Source organism: Carassius gibelio, chromosome B2, assembly GCF_023724105.1.
Source record: "Carassius gibelio isolate Cgi1373 ecotype wild population from Czech Republic chromosome B2, carGib1.2-hapl.c, whole genome shotgun sequence".
NCBI classification, from domain to species: domain Eukaryota; kingdom Metazoa; phylum Chordata; class Actinopteri; order Cypriniformes; family Cyprinidae; genus Carassius; species Carassius gibelio.
Window position 1 is genome coordinate 4,742,586 of NC_068397.1, and position 20,291 is coordinate 4,762,876.

The window sequence follows — 20,291 nt, forward strand, 5'->3', positions numbered from 1 at the left end:
GAGCGTTACACCACTCTCCCCGTGCCCATTCTGCCTCCCCAAAGGGTTGTAACAGCGGTCACATGGAGGGTGGAATCCAGGGTCAGAGTAAACAGAGTAAATGTGAAAAGAGAACATTTTTCTTTTGTTTAGTATTAATTACATCGGAGATACTTTACTTATGGTCACCAGGACAGTAGAGGATGTGGAGATGGCATTTGATCATCAAATAAATATTTACATTGTGTTGCATAACCACAACCACAATTCAGTGTAAAGTGACGCAAATCTTCTCATAATAGCAATCACACAAAAACAATAGAGCATCTAGCTTGAGGAGACAGTGGAGCCTCTACAGTAATAAATGCTTACCATCCAGGTTTTGGATTTGGATTTGGTGTTTGAGGTCAGGAAGCATCAGCTCATCTGCATGATTTGACATTAGAGCCGCGGGGTCCCTGTCACAAGGTTTATCCTCCAGACACTGTCTGACTGTCCAGCTGTTTGAACACACAGGCCCTCCACTGGGTCAAGAGCACAGGATAATAGTTTCAATAGCATTTACATAACTAACTGTCTTTATTCATGTTTGCTGAGAAAACAATAAAAAATTACCACCAATTATTTTGTAACTCCATTTTGCAAACTCATGGGAGATTTTTTAGTCTTGTATAATTTCTGTGAGTGATATTTTGAAATTGTTGGTAAACATGTAGATTGAAGACTTTGGATGTTGTATCATGTCTTATAGGGTATATTTTTTATTTATTTAAGTGTTTAAATCAAGACACCAACATAAGGATTATGTGTTGTTGTTGTTGTTGTTTTTTCGGCTTTAAGAGGATATAATATATTTTATGAACGATTAAATTTACAATTACATTTTTTTTTAGATAGGCAAATTATGTCCTTTGTTATCAGCTATTACTGATTTAAAGGGGGGGGTGAAATGCTATTTCATGCATGCTGAGTTTTTTACACTGTTAAAGAGTTGGATTCCCATGCTAAACAAGGACAAAGTTTAAAAAATTAGGTTTTACGTTTAAAGGAGTATTTTTGTTCCATTTTCCTTATATGGGTCCTAAGGGCACTTCTGCCGGAAGAGCGCGCTCCCGTATAGCAGAGCACTGAGAGCACAACAGACTTCACTGATCAGAGCGATAGCATCGCGAAATGTCACAAAAGAAGTGTGTTTTTGGTTGCAGGGCATGACAACCCTGCACAGATTACCAAAAAAAAAACAGCATTAAGGGACCAGTGGATGGAGTTTATTTTTACAGAGCATCAATGGAGTTATGCAAGTGTTTTTGTTTGTTCCCTGCATTTTGAAGATGCTTGTTTTACAAACAAGGCCCAGTTTGACGACGGATTTGCGTATCGTTTTTTTCTTAAGGATAATGCAGTCCCAACGAAAAAGGGTCACGATCGTGTGTTGAAACCGCATGCGGTGAGTAAAACTGCTTAAAATATCTGTGCCTCCGTGTTAGTGCGTCCCCTCCCATGCCATTGTTACATTTACATTTACATTTATTCATTTAGCAGACGCTTTTATCCAAAGCGACTTACAGATGAAGACAGTGGAAGCAATCAAAAACAACAAAAAGAGCAATGATATATAAGTGCTATAACAAGTCTCAGTTAGGTTGACACAGTACACGTAGCATGGGATTTTAACGAATATAATAAATAAAAAGAAAACAGATAGAATTAAAAAAAAATAAAAGAATAGAGCAAGCTAGTTAGAGGTCTTTACACATACACACACACATACATATACAATTGCATAATAAATGAAAAGAAAATAGAATACAAAAAGATTAGAAAGGTAGATAGATTTTTTAAAGAATAGAATTAGAATAGTGAGTGTTAAAGTTAGAGGGTCAAATAAAGATGGAAGAGATGTGTTTTAAGCCGATTCTTGAAGATGGCTAAGGACTCAGCTGCTTGGATTGAGTTGGGGAGGTCATTCCACCAGAAGGGAACATTTAATTTAAAAATCTTTGGGATGGCACAATCAAGCGACGTTCACTATGGGAACGCAAGCTTCTAGAGGGCACATAAGTCTGAAGTAACGAATTTAGGTAAATGGGTGCAGAGCCAGTGGTAGTTTTGTAGGCAAACATCAATGCCTTGAATTTTATACGAGCAGCTTTTGGAAGCCAGTGCAAATTGATAAACAGAGGTGTGACGTGTATTCTTTTTGGCTCATTAAAAATTTATCTTGCTGCCGCGTTCTGAATTAATTGTAAAGGTTTGATAGAATTGGCTGGAAGACCTGCCAAGAGATCATTGCAATAGTCCAGCCTGGACAGAACAAGAGCTTGAACAAGGAGTTGTGCAGCATGTTCCGAAAGAAAGGGCTTGATCTTCTTGATGTTGAATAAAGCAAATCTGCAGGATCGGACAGTTTTATCAATGTGGTCTGAGAAAGTCAGCTGATCATCAATCATAACTCCAAGGCTTCTGTTAACTTAGCTATCGGCGTAAGCACATCAAGTAAACAACATGTTGGCATCAAATTGCATTTTCCACATGTACACCTTAAAAAAAAAAAAAAAAAGACGACATAAAGTGGAACTTAGTCATTTTCCAAAACCGCTAAGCAAATATATACAGGTTAAATACATACTACATAAAGACGTCCTACTGTAGTCCAGCCTCTGGATCTGATTCTGGATCATAAATAAACGGCTCAATCTGACTGTTAGCCATGGTTTGTTTTAGATGATGTTTTTTCCCTCACGGTAATGTCACAGCTTCCACATGCTCTCAATGCAAAAGCCTACTCACGCTCGTGATTCTTTAGCCCCGCCCACACGCCACGCCTCCAGCCGGTCGTGTTTTTCCAGGAAAAAACGGTACAGACTATCTTTCTCTTATGAATATGATAAAACTAAAGACTTTTTGGAGTTATGAAGGATGCAGTACTACTCTATAGGTACTCAAGATTAACAGGATATTGAGTGAAAACGAGCATTTCACCCCCCCCCCCCCTTTAAAAAACTTGAGGGCGCGAGGTCAGCACGTGAAACCAAGATGAATCGCCATATCTGACAGCTTTTACTTCACCTGATCCTAATCAGTTTCAGAGAACCTCGTTAGCAATCCTGTGAGGAGCAAGGGTAAATCATCCACGAAGCCTTAACAGTAAGTTATTCAGAGAGTCAGAAATGAAAGAAGCAATTAGTTTGGGGCTTTGTGACATCACAAGATGATTACTTTTTATATATGAGTGGGCCTTAAATGTTTTTAATAAAACAAGTTCTCTTTGTAGAAAATTTGGAAGCCCTTTCACACCTAAAAGTTTAATGAATAAACCTCAGGCTGAAGGACAAGTAAATTCATGTCTGTACAGTAGAACTGAAGCACAATTGTTAGTTTATCTAAAGTCTTTTTTGCTTAGTATGGTTGAACTGGAGCATCAAAGGTCAGCAAAAGTAGCAAAGACAAAAAAAAAAAGTTATTGTGCGCACGTTTTAGTACATCGAGGGAACGAATTAGTAAATTGTGCATATGATTTTAATGCATTCCTTTACTAGATAATTGAAAAAAGTAATCTGATTACGTAACTCTCATTACTTGTAATGCGTTACCCCCAACACTTCTATTAAAAGTGTGTAAAATGCATTTAACTGTTCAACTTTTAACAGATCATATTATTATTATTATTATTATCACCGTGTTGATAGTTTTGTTGCTATGGTTACACATTGTTTCATTGGTTTTATTCACCTGTTGCTTATTTAGTAAACTGTCCATGCTGTATATTTGTATAACCCTCTCTCTGTCCATTCTCATTTGTGTTTAGTTGATTGATATTCTCCAGTTTCTCCAGCCTGTTTGTGGATTTTTGGTTTATTTTTTAATAAAAGAGGCTGCTGTACATGATCCTGCTTCAACTGCTCGTCCTTGCTGAAGTCCACTGTTATTATTGACTGACTGATGAGCAGGAAGGCACCTTCACTGCAGTCAGGGAAATGAGTGGGTTAATTCAATAATCTCCACACATCAGAACTGGAGCTCAACCTTGTGATAAACAGTGTTCCAGTAAAGTCATCTGGATGAGCTAAGTGCTGTTGGGGGATCCTGAGCAGGACAATGTTCTGCTTTACTGCCCTCAGAATCCTGGCTAGCCGCTAGCAACTGAAAATCTGTTGAGATTAGAGGGGAAATGTAGTGGAAATCCAGAGAGAACAGTCGATTCAGTTCATTTAAAAGTATTGTTTCTGCTTATGCATGTGACCTGCTGTGTGTGTCTGTGTGTGTGTGTATGTGTGTGTGTGTGTGTGTGTGTGTGTGTGTGTGTATAGCATGCTGGAGAATGAAGATGCAGCTGTTTGAAGTGCAGTTTGAGTAATCTGTGTATAAAGAATCCAACGAATGGTGAATGAAGAATGGGATCCAGTGCATGCCTCTGGTATTTCGAAGTGTGCTGTAGTACACACGCTTTGCTGTTTAATTTACAGGAACTCATCCAAGAAGACCCAAGCAGGACTAACTGTCTGAATGAGATGTTTAAAATAATGGTGCAAGCAAACAGTTGGCTTTCATGGTATTTTTTTTATTTTATTTTTTTTAAGTAAGTGGCTACCAACAACTTTATGTTCAGCAGAAGAAAGAAACTCACATGTGTGATGGCAGATTTGTTCAAATTCTTTTCCATCATATTTTTCCGTAGTTGCTGGGTAAAAAATTTAAATAAATAAATCTGGGATACATTAAGATAAAAATCAGCTATGTCATAAAGGCATGTTATAACTGAAAGGCTGAACAATTTTTAATAAATGTACTTTTAATAAATGCCATTTCAGAGAAAGTTGTCACATCAGTTGATTCAATATTGCTTGCTTAGTTTTGAAGTTTGCCGATTTGTGGATAAATTACATAGTGTGAAAACATGTCCTGCTATCAGGTCAACATATCCAGAGATGTGGTTTTTCACACTTTTTCTGTAATTAATTGCACTTAATTGCCCCAACATTAAAATGTTTAAATTATGTTCACACTGAATTTTTTTAAATGAATGGATAAAGGCATAAAGATGAGACTATGATTTCTGAATAAAAGCAGGTAACACCTATACTGGTTACTCTATTAAATGTGTGTGTGTGTGTGTGTGTGTACATACAGTATACTGTACATATAGTCACGTATATTTAGTCATGTCTGTAAATCTGTAAACCTTAAAAGGGTGATAATTAGCCCCAGTCTCTCTTAAATGGATAGCAAAACACTAATCTGATGTCTAGACATTAGCACACACGCTCCATGGCATGCAGAAGACATTCAATTTGATTCTCTTTCACAATTATAATTGAAAATATACCTAATTTGCATAAGAATTCAAACTCATCTGAGTTGAACTGGTTCATTTGAAATAAATCATGCATATCATGGCGTTTGTCACACAGCACTGAATAATTTTCCAATTATGAGGAAACAGATTATTGTCGGATGATCCCTTGGCTTATCACAGTTCGAAAGATGGTCAGGATTGAGGGTGTGAAGAACTGATCCAAAACAGACAGGCACTTGAGGAAAACTTCCTCCAGAGCTCGCTGCAGACGTCATCCTTCAGATAAACAACAAGCCGTGCCACACAGTGTTTCACATGCTGTGTTTGTGATGCTCTATTAGATGCTTTCTTTTAGAAGTCTGCACTATTCTTTAATCTGAAGATTTTGCAGGTGCTCCAATTGGCCAGAGCTTGAAACATGAAAGAAGTGAACTGAATTATTGCAACAGCTTTACTAGTACATATACCTGTTTATTATTAAAGATATAGTTCACCCCAAAAGAAAAAAAATAATAAAATCTGTCATTTACTCACCGTCAAGTTGTTACAACAAGAAAATATATTTTAAAGAAAGTATGTAACCCAAAAGCCCAAAAGCTTCATTTGTGCTCAACAGAAGAAAGAAGCTCATACAGGTTTGAAACAACTTGAGGATGAATAAATGATGACTAAATTTTCATTTTTGGCTGAACTACTATGAAATTGGCTATTTCTCTCACTGGCCATGTTGATACAGTGATAATAAAAGGCATATATTCTGATTTTTTGACCTTGCTTTGTTTTATTTGAGGATGTTTCCTGTGAAGAACATTTTGCTATGTGTTCAACATGCAATAAAAGTTTTCCTGTGCTTGTGCTGAAGTGGTGGAGGGTTTCCAAAACACTGTCAGCGTAGCGCACGCTTCCTTTTAGGGTTATTAAACACAACAAGAGTCCTCCATTTTGTGTTAACGCAGTCTGAGTGATGTGACATGGATTATTATTACAGATGAGGTCACTTTCTTTTTCATGCCCTCAACATAATGAAAACAATGTGCACTTTAGCATATGGAAAAAGGTCTTTTGAAACGATATATTTAAGTGCGAAGTGAATGTTGTGTGTGAGTATGTGTGTGTATGTGTGTGTGTGTGTATATACACACACACACACACACACACACACAAATATACATACATACATATATTTATTAATTTTAGAATATAATTTCAACTCAGTGTTGTTGATACACACCACACAGGCCTGATGTGTACAAGTTTTAACTAGTCATTATTGATACCATGTTAAACACTTTGTTTGGGTAGGATTTTTTGAAACTTGGAAAAAGAAGCATTTTAGGATTTTTGGGAGAAAAAAAAAAAAGCAGAGAAAAGTTAAATGAAATGAAGAGGAAATAATGAAGGTTTTACACTGTTTCTAGATCCCCAATCAGATGTAAGCAAATGTGTTACACTGAGCATGTGAACTCCTTTGAACAAAAATAGATATCCTTTCTTCTTCGGATCATGCTGGAATCATCCGTGGATCATCATGAATGGATCATCAGGTTTTGCACAAACTAGTAAAGTCTCATGCCAGTTTCAGTGATGCTATCATTACAGTAAAACATGCGTGTATTAAACCTTTTTCCTAAACTAAAATTATGCATGTAATATTCTTTGATATATTTACAAATATGTATTATATAATTATCATTGATTTTAGAAATGTGTTGTCAGCCTTGCATATAAACATGCATGTCATAACTAGGGCGAGAATAAATGAAAGCCAGTGAACAGCTACGTCACATGCTTTAGTGAAATATTACACACAGACAATTCCAGTCATCATACGTAGAAAAGACTCTGACAGCACTTGAAAGGTCATCTGTCTCACTATAAGGCGGAGGAGATGTCTGCAGAGAGTTATTAGAGAGAGTTTGTATGTGAAGTGAGCATTTCTCTTCATGACTTGACTGTGTTATGTCAGACTACCGCCCAACAGCACACGTCTGATCTGCTGGAGAGGGAGGGATGTGTGAGGACGAGCGGAGACGCAGCAGTCCTTCAGCAACACCAGTCTGAGAAACAACTGATTTCACTCAGGTAGGTTTTCCTTTCATTTCGCAATGACATGAGATGTATTTTATAAGTTAATGCATTGCAAAAAAAAAAAATAAATAATGCAAAAAGGGCACTCTCAAAAAACTTTGCAAAAGAAGATTCTCAGTTTGTTACCAAATAAATCATTTGAGCTTTAGATTTTAAATAAAAATGTTACTAATCTCACTAATTTTTCTGCTTTGGACAGCATTTGTTCTGATAACAAGCAGCTTGTTGTCATAAAATTGTCATAAAAATTACAAATATTAATTAACACAAAATAATGTGTTTTATTTGTATGCCGTGTAAGTTAGACAGTCAGTTACAATGCTTTAAGTGTCAATATTATACTGCAATTTAGGGAATTGTGGAATCGAATTCTTATTCATTTATTTAATTAAGTATAGATGTGATAACAATTCCATTTCAACTAGTGTTTTACTAGGCTCATCTATTAGCAGTCAATGAAATGAATCTTTTTACAAAGTATAAGTAACAACTGCATTCCTTCATAGGGATTTCATTTTATTTTATTATAAATTATCTTATTATTATTACTTTTTTAGTCAAGTCTATTTATAAAAAAATTTAAATAGCTTTTTATTGGTGATGCTATGGTATTACAAATGCCATTTCATATCTTTTTTCTAAGTATGTTCAAAATGCATTCCTATTTATGGATATTTTATTTGGAGTATTTAAGTTTATTTATAATTTATTAAGTCTGTTTTAATATTGCGTATTATTGATAATGCTAAGGTATTAGAAATGCCTATATATGTTTAACATTTAATTATTGTTGTGTGCATGCATGTTTTTATTAATTATAATTTATTGATAGATGATTATTTTGAATGTATTCTGATCCGCTGTTGTACTTTTGCAATATTAAGAAATAAAAAGTAGAATATATATTTTTTTGGAATATCTGAACTGAAAAATTTTAACATTTGATTCAAATGTTTTGAAAGCAAAAAAGATTTGACTTTGATGACACTTTTCCAGCTGTGTTCTGTGTTCTTACTAACTCTCTGACTAATTACAATGATAACCACAAAAACAAACATGCTATTCCGGAGTTTATTTCCATCTTTAAGTAGCCACTCCAGAACAAACTAAACGTGTGTAAGAACAGGAACTCAAGTCTTCAGGCAGTTAGATCTCCAGAAGCAGGTCTGAGCACCACATATTAAACATCTCATCCCTTAAATGCATATGTTTATTCAATTGGGTTTGGGTCTGTTTACTCTAATTTTAACTGAAAAGTATACAAGAGACCTACATGTTACTGTTCAGAATATACACTGGCCGAAACTATGACTCAGTAGTGTTCACATCTGACACAATGTCTTTATAAACTTCACTTTACTTACATCATTAGAAATGTATGTATTATATTATCATTTAGTATTAATGTTAATTATATATATTAATATATACAAAAATTATTCAGAAGTTTGTTACCGTTAAGTTTTATTATTTTTTTTTTTTGAGAAGTTAAATTTTATTAAAATATTAAAAAAACAGTGATACAAATTAAAATAGCATTATTAATTATTATTATTTTATTTAAAATAAATGTTTACTTTTTGAATTTGTTTTAAAATGTAGTTTATTAAAACTATAAATATTCAAACGTATTAATCAAAGTTTTAATTTCTTTCTCTTTTTTTTCCGTTCTTTTTTACCCCAAACTTTCTGAAGGATCACGTGACACTGAAGACTGGAGTAATGATGCTGAAAATACAGCTTTGATCACAGGAATAAATTACATTTGAACTTTTTTTCTTCAGATGTTCCTAATATTTCACACAATGTATCTGTTTTTGTCAGAATGGTGTTCCTGTTTTGTTTTGCTGTTGGTTCAGTTGTGTCTTCTTAATTACTCTCGTTTGGTTCTGTATTTAAAGTGTTGTCTGTGCCTTGGTTCCTTTGTCCGTTGTAGTCTATACTGTGTGCTCTGTGTGTGTTTCTGCCTGCTCTGTGTTATCCCTGTGTTACTCTTTACACTCCATCATCTCTGTGTTCCACATTCCCGATCACCCATCTCCTCCTGTATTTCCCCAAGCCTGTAAGTGGGTTTCCAACAGCGCTGACCTGGGGGCTAAAGTTGCAGACTCAGGATTAACATCTGTCCTGTCAGCGCTCAAATCCACCTCACTTCCTCCATTTCAAACTCCCAGAATCATTCCGGTCCTCAGCCCAGAACCAGTGGCTGCTCCACCGGCCAATTAACTCCCAAGCCCTTTGAAGATGACAACTATCTCCTTCACTTCAGCCCAAAAAAGGAAAATGAGGAGGAAAAGACTGTTGGCACTATCCCTTGACCCGAGTCGAAAGAGGGCTCCAGAATGCTCTCCAGAGCTCAGCAGGAACCCCTCTCTGTCCACAGAGCTCAACCAGACATCTAGCTCTCCTTCGTTTCCTTCATCTCCTTTATCTCCACTGGTCCTGTCCAGCCCTCCTTCATCTCCTATTTTTGTATCCAGCCCAGAGAGGGCTCCTGTTTCCATGTCCAGCCCAAAGAGGGCTTGTGTTGCAGAATGCAGCATGGAGTGGCCTTTTGAGCCCAGCCCAGAGCCAGCCCCTAACCAGGGAATCCAGAGTCATCCCCATTAAATTTTTGGGGGGGACTATACATCTCCGTCTGTATGGGCCAGGCTGAGTTCTGAGACCAAGGCCCCAGAGACCATCCCGCCATGGTACCCCGAACTACCTGCTCCGCCATGGTTCATGGAACCAGTGCCCCCCCCCCCCCTCCCCTCTGGAAGTGAAGTGGCGCGGGGACATGCCTTCCAGGAGGGGGAGGTAATATCAGACTGGTGTTGCTGTTTTGTTGTGTTTTCTGTCCCCATGTGCTCCCAGTGACCCAGTTTCTCTCTTATTTGATTACATTCATTTGATTCAGGTGTGTCTTGCTAATTACCCTCGTTTAGTTCTGTTTTAAAAGTGCTGTCTGTGCCTTGGTTCCTTTGTTCGGTGTATTCTCACCTATGTGTTCTTTATGTGTTCTTGCCTGCCCTGTTACCCCTGTATGGATAAATAAAGACTGTCACTCTTTACACTCCATCGTCTCTGCGTTTCTTGCCTCCTCGGGAGCATTGTGACAATTCTACTGTATCTTTGGTCACATAAATGCAGGCTTTTTATTGACCCTGCCTGTTTTTGCTGTGACCTCTGCAGGTCATTTCCTCGTGAGACTCAATGATCCAGGACAACTGCTCGTCTCCAGACTCCCTGTACGCTGCTGTGAATGCGTCATGGTGCTCCACCAGAAAGGACGAGTGTCACAACAGAACATGGAGTCAGTCAGACCTCTGTCTGAGCCGCAGCGCTTTCCTGGAGAAGTACCTGGGCCCTTGCCGTTCACCCTTCTTCCTGCCCATGTGCGTCACCTACCTGCTCATCTTTGTAGTCGGCGTGCTGGGAAACAGCCTGACTTGTATAGTCATCGCCCGTCACCGTGTGATGCGCACAACCACAAACTACTACCTGTTCAGCTTGGCCATTTCTGACCTCCTCGTGCTTCTGCTGGGTCTCCCGCTGGAGCTTTATGAACTCTGGAGCAACTATCCCTTTCTGTTTGGCGTCACTGGCTGCTACTTCAAAACCTGCCTGTTCGAGACGGTCTGCTTTGCATCAGTGCTCAACGTGACCGCCTTGAGCGTTGAGCGCTACAGAGCGGTGGTGCATCCTCTGCAGGCCAAACACATGGCGACGCACGCTCATGCCAAGCGCGTTATCCTCTTGCTCTGGGCCGTCTCGCTGATGTGTGCCTTGCCCAATACTAGTCTGCATGGTGTGGAGACATTAGATCCCCATTTTGGACTCACTTTCCCTGATTCGGGGGTGTGTACAGTAGTGCACGATAGGTGGATCTACAACTTGCTGGTGCAGGTGACGGCACTGCTCTTCTTCCTCCTGCCGATGCTGACCATCACTGTGTTGTATGTGCTGATCGGCCTGCAGCTGCATCGAGAACGGGACTGTTTTGATTCAAAGATCGGGCTCAATCAGGATGGGGTCAATCAGAGGGCACGTCATCGGCAAGTCACAAAAATGCTCTGTGAGTGCCGTTTCCCCTGCCACTCCTTCTGTTGCTAGTAATAGTTAAATGAAAATATAGGTGAATTTGTTTATTCTTTCAAAAAGATGTGAAGAAATGTAGCATTACATGGCTTGCTCAGCAGTGGACCCCCCTGCAGTGAATGGGTGCCGTCAGATTGAGAGTCCAAACAGCTGATAAAAACATCACAATAATCCATAAGTAATTCACACCACTCCAGTCATCTTTTGAAGTGAAAAAGCTGTTTATATATGGGAAACAAATCAATATTTAGGATGTTTGAAATATAAGCTCAGGATACACAATATAGCTTCCTCAAGTGGAAAATTCCATTCCCTGTTGTCTCTCACAGCAAAAAAAAAATCCACCAACATATTTGTACATTGAGCTGGACTGTTTGGACTGTTTTCACTTGTAACTGGTGGTTGATCTTTGCATATTTCTCTCCTGATTCAGACGAGTTGAGATAATAATATTACGGGTAACTGACTCATATTTAAGCCAGAGGCAACAGTTTGAAGTTAATAAGAACTTAATGATGGACTGGTGTGCTGCGGATTTCTTGTGGATTATGGTGATGTTTTTATCAGCTGTTTGGACTCTCATTCTGACGGCACCCATTCACTGCAGAGGATTCATTGATGAGCAGGTGATGGTATGCTATATCTCTCCAAATCTGATCTCATGACTCATCTACATCTTGAATGGCCTGAGAGTGAATAAATTTTCAGCAAACTTTCATTATTGGGTGAATTAATCATTCAGAGGTAACATTAAACAACATTCACAACCCATTTTCTTTTTATATTTCCAAGTGTAAACAGACATAATTTGCTGCTTATTGATAGGACGTAAGGTAGATGTTGTAGTAGTTATGTTAAGGTATAAGGTTGGGGAATAAAAAAGGCATTAATAAGACATTAACATGTGCTTAGTACTAATAAACAGCCTGTAATATGCTATTTAAGAGTGAATAGTGAATGTTCCCTAATCTAAAGTGTTATCTGACAAAATTGTTTTATTTTGGAGAAATTTGCATAATAAGATCACAAATATGTATTAAGAAAGTAAAAAGGGTCCATTTTGTCTTCATGTTGACTTTAATGCCACTTTTAACACTGGGTTGAGGAACATTTTATAGTTGTGAATTTGGGTTCATCAGTATGGCGTGACAAGATGCATAATATCAGGTTTGTCAACATAATGACATAAGAAATAAATTGCTTCTTAAATTTCGTGACCCATTTAAATGTCTAGGTGAACTATTCCTTTAAAACATCTGAAGTAGACCTATGTTGCAATATTTCCACAGATGAATAAACAAAACATTGCATGCTTGTCATATTTATCTAGTCGATGCTATTAATCTTGTAAATATAAAAAAGAATGTTAACCCAAGGTTTAGAAATGCACATTGTGAAATCGCAAAACCTAGCAACTCAGGATTCAGTATGAGCAGTGTGGATGAACATTAATAACAGTCTTCAAACGTCCATTATTCAGAGCTGAAAAATTCAAGTATTCTTTTCTTAATTTTAATAAAGAGTCAAATTTGTCATTATGACACATTGTTGTCTTATGCGTGAGCTTTTAGCATCTGTCCTGAAAATACTAATCTGTGCTTTATCAGCCGCATAACATGTTATTATAAATACAAAGGGGATCTGATTTAGTAATAGCGTCTGTCTGCATCTGGCTTATTGTAATAGCTGGTCAGCACTACGCTGTGTGGCCTTCTTCAACTGATTTCAACATGTACTTTGATACTGAGATACAAACAAAATACTTCAGATCTGGTCATGTATTCTCAAGTTCATAAACACTGTCAGTATGCAGATGTGTGCCAGGAGTAACAGTTTGTTTAATAGATCTGGAAGTGTATCTGGACACTTAAAATGTGTGAATATCATTGCATTAGATAACATGTAGTGTCATCTGCAAACAAATGATGTTAGAGCTTTTCTCAGAACTAACTGTACTTTTCATAGCCTATTTTTGCAATGATTATTAAAGGAATAGTTCACCAAAATGACTTTTTTGCTGAAAATGTACTCACCCTTAAGCCATCTAATGCAGATGAGTTTGTTTCTCATCCAAACAAATTTGGAGAAATGTAGCATTACATTTGTTCATCAACGGATCCCCTGCATTGAATGGGTGCCGTCAGAATGAGAGTCAAACCGCTGATGAAAACATCACAATAATCCACACCACTCCAGTTCTTCAATTAATGTCTTGTGAAGTGAAAACCTGTGTGTTTGTACGAAATACTATAAATTCTTCATCAAGATGTTTTAATTTCAAACTTCAAAGTCTGCTGTCCATAATGTGGCTTAAAAGTCTTCTCGTCTAAATCAGCAGAGAAATATGCAAAAATAGTCCAAAACCTTCCTAAGCAAATATGTTGGTGGATTTTAATGTAAGAGACAACAGGGTATGGACTTTTTCACTGGAGGTTACATTTTGGCCAGAAGCAATGGTTTAAGTTAAAATGCCTCAATGATGGATTTATTTCTTACAAACACACATATTTCACATTTCACAGGATGTTAATTGATGGACTGGAGTGCTGTGGATTACTTGTGGATTATTGTGATGTTTTTATCAGCTATTTGGACTCTCATTCTGACGGCACCCATTCACTGCAGAGCATCCGTTGGTGAGCAAGTGATGCAACACTAAATTTCTCCAGGTCTGATTCCATGAGGAAACAAGCTCATCTACATCTTGGATGGCCTGAGAGTGAATACATAACCTGTGTTTTGGTGATTTTTAGTGAATGTATCAGGTTCAGTTTTCTAAATGTTAATCTCTTTATCTATGAACATGATCCACTTATCTTTGAAAACCACTAATTAATATAATATTATTAAAACATAACATTTGTTTTATTTATTATTGTTAGTTGGTGTTGAATTGAATTTATTGTACACATTTCCTTTAAAGCTGCGGTAGGGAACTTTTGCCGCTCTAGCGGTTAATAAACAGAACTGCTTGCGTGTTGCGGAAGGACATTGTAGCCGGAACTACTTCTCTCTGTTTATGTCAGGGGGCACTCGACCGTAAGTTGAAGTCGGGTGGGGGCTGCCATCTTTTAGCAGAACTTCACTTGCGTTAGCATTCCCATTGACTCCCATTCATTTTGGCGTCACTTTGACAGCGAATAACTTTACATCTGAGGCGTTTAAAGACTCCGTTTGTCCATTATTTATTTCTAAAGATACACGACAATGTATAAAGGGCTCCATTACCTTCTATGTTACATTATGGCCCCGTATAAACAGTTTTTGTAAAAAATAGGCTAACGATTGCGTCATAACCACTCGACTCTCTGTCCCACAGTAGAGAAATTACCGTACAGACAGGAGGAGAAGCTCACAGGCAATTAACTTAATATGGCTTACTGACGTTACATTTTAAAATACTATACAAAATAATTAATCAGAATACTTACTCCTGCTCACTCACGACAAAGAACTCCCCGCTCAAGCTCGCAGTCTCTGCAAGATTAACGATGGCAGTTTGCACGCACAGCCACTTAGAAGATTTACATCTGGCAGACAGGTTGCTGACGTCATCAAGCTTCGTTTGAGTCTGCGCGTCAGAAACGGAAGTGCTAAAAAACGCTAAAAATGGGCTTCACTTGTCTCAATTGAGTTCCAATGGGGTCGCTGTGTCCATTTCTTTTACTGTCTATGGTTTATGTCTATGAAGAATCACAAAGGTACTGGGTTACTCCGCCACGGTACCCCTGAAGCAATCTAAAATAGTCCGAATATAAACACTTATTATAGGTGCACCTTAGTGATTCAGGACAGGCTAAAAACACGGTTTGGAAAATGGATTCATGGTGTACTCGCTTATTATATAATTTTTTCTACATTTTGAACACAAAAAAGTTACGGACCGCAGCTCTGATTGGTTGTTTCTTACCGCTCCCGGTAGCTCCGGCTACAATATTCTTCCGCAAGACGCAAGCAGTTCTGTTTATTAACCGCTAGAGCGTCAAAAGTTACCTACTGCAGCTTTAATATGTTATTTCTAACGCACTTGCTGTGTATTGGACAGGTGCATTGGTGATTGTGTTTGGGATCTGCTGGGCCCCGTTTCACATCGATCGTGTCATGTGGAGCTACATTAATGAATGGACTGCAGAGAACCACAATGTCTTCGAGTATGTGCATCTTCTTTCTGGTATCTTCTTCTACTTGAGCTCAGTGGTCAACCCCATCCTGTATAACCTCATGTCTTCACGCTTCAGAGAAATGTTCCGTGAGGTGGTGTGTCAAAAAGACCATCGTCAGCTCTCAATGAGTAAGGTCACATTACGGAGTGTTGTTTCTGCCTCTTTTTCTGCCTCTAATTCTGTCTCGTTTTCTGTCAAATTCAACCCTCGTGGGCTGCCACACACTCTGTAGTTATCTTATTCAAATACTATCATTCATAGTTGCGCTGTCGAAGTATACAGTTACATTAATGAGTGCTCATGTAATCATGTTAATATAGCCAATATACACACAGATATATACAAACACAATGCATTCACCTCCATTCAAAAGTTTGGGGTCGGTACAGTTTGTAAATGTTTTTAGGGTAATCTCTAATGCTCATCAAGGCTGCATTTATTTGATTAAGAATACAGTAAAATGAAAATATAATCAGACAAATATTGTGTTCTTGTTTCAGCGTAATTCTACATTTAAGTACTAATTAACTACATGTACTTACTATATGGGCAGGGTTAGGTTTAGGGTTTGTCTTGCATGTAATTATGCATCATTTATTGCTATTATAATACTAAGTACATGTGTAACAAGGACACCATAAAATAAAGTCTTACTGAAATAATTGCTCTCCATGTAAATATATATTAAAATGTTATTAATTCCTGAATTTTTAGCATCTTTACTCCAGACTCCAGTCTTTAGTGTCACGTGATCCTTCAGAAATCATTCTAATATGCTGATTTGATGCTCAAGAAACATTAATTATTATAAGTGATGAAAACTCTTGAGCACCTTCATATTTTTTTTTGAGGATTCAGTTCAAAAGAATAGCATTTTTCAATAGAAATGTTTTGTACCAATACATACTTTGCTGTCACTTTTGATTTGTTTAATGCATCCTTGCTGAATAAAAGTATAATTTTTTTTACAGATATAGATTTATTTATATATTTTAACAGTAGTATGAGTGCACAAAAAAAACTTCTTTAAATTTTTAACATCAAAATAGGACAAAACAATATAATTTCACATCTCATACAAAACACATTTTCTTGTGTTGCTCAACTTTTAATAACACATTTTTGATTTTTGCACGTAAACACACTTAATGATGTCATCAGATACAAGCTCCTCTAAAGCCTATCTTTAAAATTAAAAACATTAAAAAATTTATATCAAGTAACTGGTACAGTTCTTGTCTCCTCTCCTCCTACTGTCCTGTCTAACACAAGCCCAAACATACGTCTTTAAAAGAAAATGGTCAGTTAGTTTTTATATTTCTTCTCGGCACATGTAAATAGTTCCATAAGAAGCCACAGCATCAAGTTTTACATGTCACCAGCGAACACACAGACTGAAAGCCGGACTGGAACAGCATATGTGAGTGGAGCGGAGCCACAGAGGTTTCCACTGAAAAACACTGATGCTCCGACCTCCAATAAAACAGAAGAGTTTTGACAGTAAATGTAAATCTTAAGTGTTTCCAGTAAGCAAGCAAGTTTCCCATCATTCTCACAGACTGTAAAATCTACTGTAGTGATGCCATATTTCATATCACTGTGATGGTGTGATGAGATCATATTAGATATATATTTGTTATAAGTTGTGTTCTACGTGGTTATAAAGTGCAGTTCCTTCTTCTAGTGAGCAGTTCAGTGACACACATGAATCCACTGCGTTTAAGACAACTTCTGTTCTGAACTATCACATCATATATGAAGGAATGATGAGGGCTGTAGTCTTGTCATGTTGACTCTGCAGATGTTTGCATGTTGTGATGTTCCTCTGGAATGATGAGAACAGATCTGTCGAACTCATTTCATGGTCTCCTCCACCTGTTTATCTTCTTCTGCGATGCAGAGCAATACATCACCCGTCAGATACAAGATTATAAAAAGTGCTTGATTTCCCTGATTATGTCATGAGACATTGTCACTGGCATAATATGCTAAATAACAAATATATTTATGCATTATTCTAAGTAATGTAAATATTCCTAATAGCCAGATCTGGAGAACAAGTACGATATACTTTGAATAATTTGTTATTATACTTAATATCTTCTGTTGTTACTCTTCTTGTTTTTAAATACTTTTTCAATTCATATATAGATTCATCTGTATTCCTACATAACGTTTATTTCAATGTGTTTTATTTCTTCATGCTTGGAAATCTGATAATTTTAGTTTAACTTAACGTCGAACACTTTCAATGAAATATTCATCACTGTTTAATTCCACCAGTTAATTCATTAATAAAATAACAGCCATTATTAAAACAGAATTTTTTAGCATTTAAGAATTAAGTATTTGAATATAAATTCATTTGAATAATTTTCATCATCAAGTCATGCTCTGGCCCTCTCAGAAGTCCACTGAGGCCCCCTAGTGAAATCATTCTGAGTGAGTTTATAAAACAAAGGCAGTGTGTAAAAAATGTGTTGTTTTTGGTGATCGATTCTTCCACCACTGTACATTAAAAAAAAATAATAATAAAAAAATGCAGACAACATACAACTTCTATACATTGCATTTCTGAAGTCTTTGATGCATGATCATAGAAAACTTTGTAACATCAAACCAAACTTATAGGTCCTAATCCATTTAAAAAAGAATATCAGAATTAGCACAAGTAAACATAATACAGCCCTTATGCCAACAAACAACATCACAAATATAGCATCTTATTAATAAACTTTACAACTTTATTTAATAAACATTACTACAGAAAAAGGTCTGCCAGAAAAAAGTCCCCTTAAAAACGATGTCTCTAAAACTTCATATAGCAAGTTTTGCCAAAGATGGGCTCCTCTGCCCAGCCCTGGTCATGGATGCTACAGATGGACCACATGCTACCCACAAGAATAAAATAATTCATATAATCAAATCAAATAAACAAAAGTTCAGTCAGAGGTCAGTTTCTGAAACAAGTTTCTTATGTTCACCAGGGCTGCATTTATTTGATCAAAAATGCAGTCAAATCTGTAATGCTGTGAAATATTATCACAAATTTAAAAGAATTTTTTTTATTGAAATGTATTTTAAAATGAAATTAATTTTTTGTGATGCAAAGCTGAATTATCAGCAACATTACTCTCACATCAAATGATCCTTCAGAAATCATTCTAATATGAGGATTTACCTCTTAAACATTTTTTATTACTGATGATATATAGTACACTATGAAACCACACTTCGATGTCTTCGATGTTTAACGTTGAGTTACCTGTGCAGCGTTCCACAGCTGGTCATGGGTCTTGACCTTCTCCAGCTGCTCTTTTTTTCTGAAAGTAGTGTCTGCAGTCCTTAGCGTGATTCTGTAATGTCTTCTTCGCCCCTGAAATGTTGTTGTAGTTGTGTTTGTAGAAGCAGAAGTTGTCAGCGAGCTCCCAGCGCACCACCAGCTCCTCAGTAAACGCTGAGCAGACAACTGACCTTCAAGAGAAAACACGCCAACTATTATAACCTCTGAACTACATCTAGAAGAAAGTCGATGGTGTAAAATAAAGATCAAAAATCAATCTCTCACTTTTTTTCCAAACCTGCAGGACTTCAGTGGGTCACAAAATACATTTTTGTCAATACAACAATATTGTTTTGAACCCCATTTGTAGCACTGCATGAACAACATCAAAAGCAGCACACTGACCAGCGTGGATCCATGGGGAGAGACGACAGCACCTCCTCCCAATCTACTGGCTGAAACACAGATTTGGAAAAAGAAAGAAGATGGGAAAACACCTTTTATGTAGAACCAGGGTTTAAAGTCATAATGCATTTGAGAATGCTAACAATAAACAAAACATAACATGTGCTTCACAGATTACAATAGGCAAATGATCAGATAAGGAGAAGAAAAAAAGAGAAGGGAACCCTGTTTTCCCATTCAATAAAACAACAATACAAAAATAATAATATTGTTGCTATTGCTATTTTTAATAATAATCATTAAATTATTTCTAATAAAGAATAATTATTATTTTTTAAATATGTGTAGCTTTTTTTTATAATTAGATATTATCATTCCAAATCTACAGTTTTTACTGCAAAAACAATTAATCAATTAATTTATTATTATTGTTATAATTTGGGGGAATAATTCCATTTATAAATAAATGTAGTATTAAATATTAAATATATTATATATTATGAAATTTAAATCAATTAAATTATACTATTTTAATGTCAAATAAATATATGTGATGGCTAAGGCCACACTCGCAGTATGAATCAGGCTAGTTTATTTTGTTGTAGATTTTTAATTCCTTTTCTTTTGTTGGAGAAATTGATTTGTTTAAGGGATTAATAGTTTGTTTATAAATTTAATGCATTTATTTTGTCTCCCTAAGATCTACCCCAAATATTTAGTGTAAGTTGTACATGTTGTCTCATTTAAGATCAAAGAGCGACATAATTCGTTACTAGAGTGCACGCTAGGGATTGAATAAAAACAACTACACAAGATATGGGTTATTTTCTTTAATTAGTTTAACGATTGAGCCTTACCCATGGTTCTACCGGGATCCATGACTGCAGCATGGAACCAAGGTGTAATTAAAAGAGTGCTGCATTTCCTGATGTCCTTTATATCCTGTGTTAGGAATTATGGGAAATGTAGTTTGGGTACCACAGGGGTTTGTTAATTG

The 20,291-nt window shown here is 36.7% G+C and overlaps 1 protein-coding gene and 1 long non-coding RNA gene across 3 annotated transcripts; one reads left to right on the forward strand and one right to left on the reverse strand.

The window, feature by feature from the left end:
- The first annotated feature begins 7,189 nt into the window (after positions 1 to 7,189).
- LOC127950391 (neuromedin-U receptor 1-like) lies at positions 7,190 to 17,765 on the forward strand. 2 transcript variants are annotated; one of them, XM_052547403.1, is made up of 4 exons: positions 7,190 to 7,357; positions 10,538 to 11,420; positions 15,489 to 15,734; positions 16,948 to 17,165. In XM_052547403.1, exons 2-4 carry the CDS (start codon positions 10,559 to 10,561, stop codon positions 16,953 to 16,955), a joined length of 1,116 nt encoding a protein of 371 aa, XP_052403363.1. In that variant the 5' UTR covers positions 7,190 to 7,357; positions 10,538 to 10,558; the 3' UTR covers positions 16,956 to 17,165. The 2 variants fall into 2 exon arrangements, with proteins under 2 accessions (XP_052403363.1, XP_052403362.1); XM_052547402.1 differs by having other exon boundaries at positions 15,489 to 17,765.
- Positions 17,364 to 20,286, reverse strand: LOC127950392 (uncharacterized). Its single transcript, XR_008152457.1, has 5 exons — positions 20,152 to 20,286; positions 19,295 to 19,344; positions 19,175 to 19,195; positions 18,872 to 19,080; positions 17,364 to 17,495 (listed from the first exon to the last, which is right to left on the reverse strand). It is a non-coding gene; the product is annotated as an uncharacterized LOC127950392 (long non-coding RNA).
- Positions 20,287 to 20,291: the final 5 nt, after the last annotated feature.

What these genes read in the sequence shown, in the direction of transcription:
- LOC127950391 (XM_052547402.1), top strand. Translation starts at nt 10,559, where the DNA reads ATGATCCAGGACAACTGCTCGTCTCCAGACTCCCTGTACGCTGCTGTG. An exon ending in GCAAGTCACAAAAATGCTCT is followed by an intron (nt 11,421 to 15,488) that starts GTGAGTGCCGTT and finishes TGTATTGGACAG; the next exon opens with GTGCATTGGTGATTGTGTTT.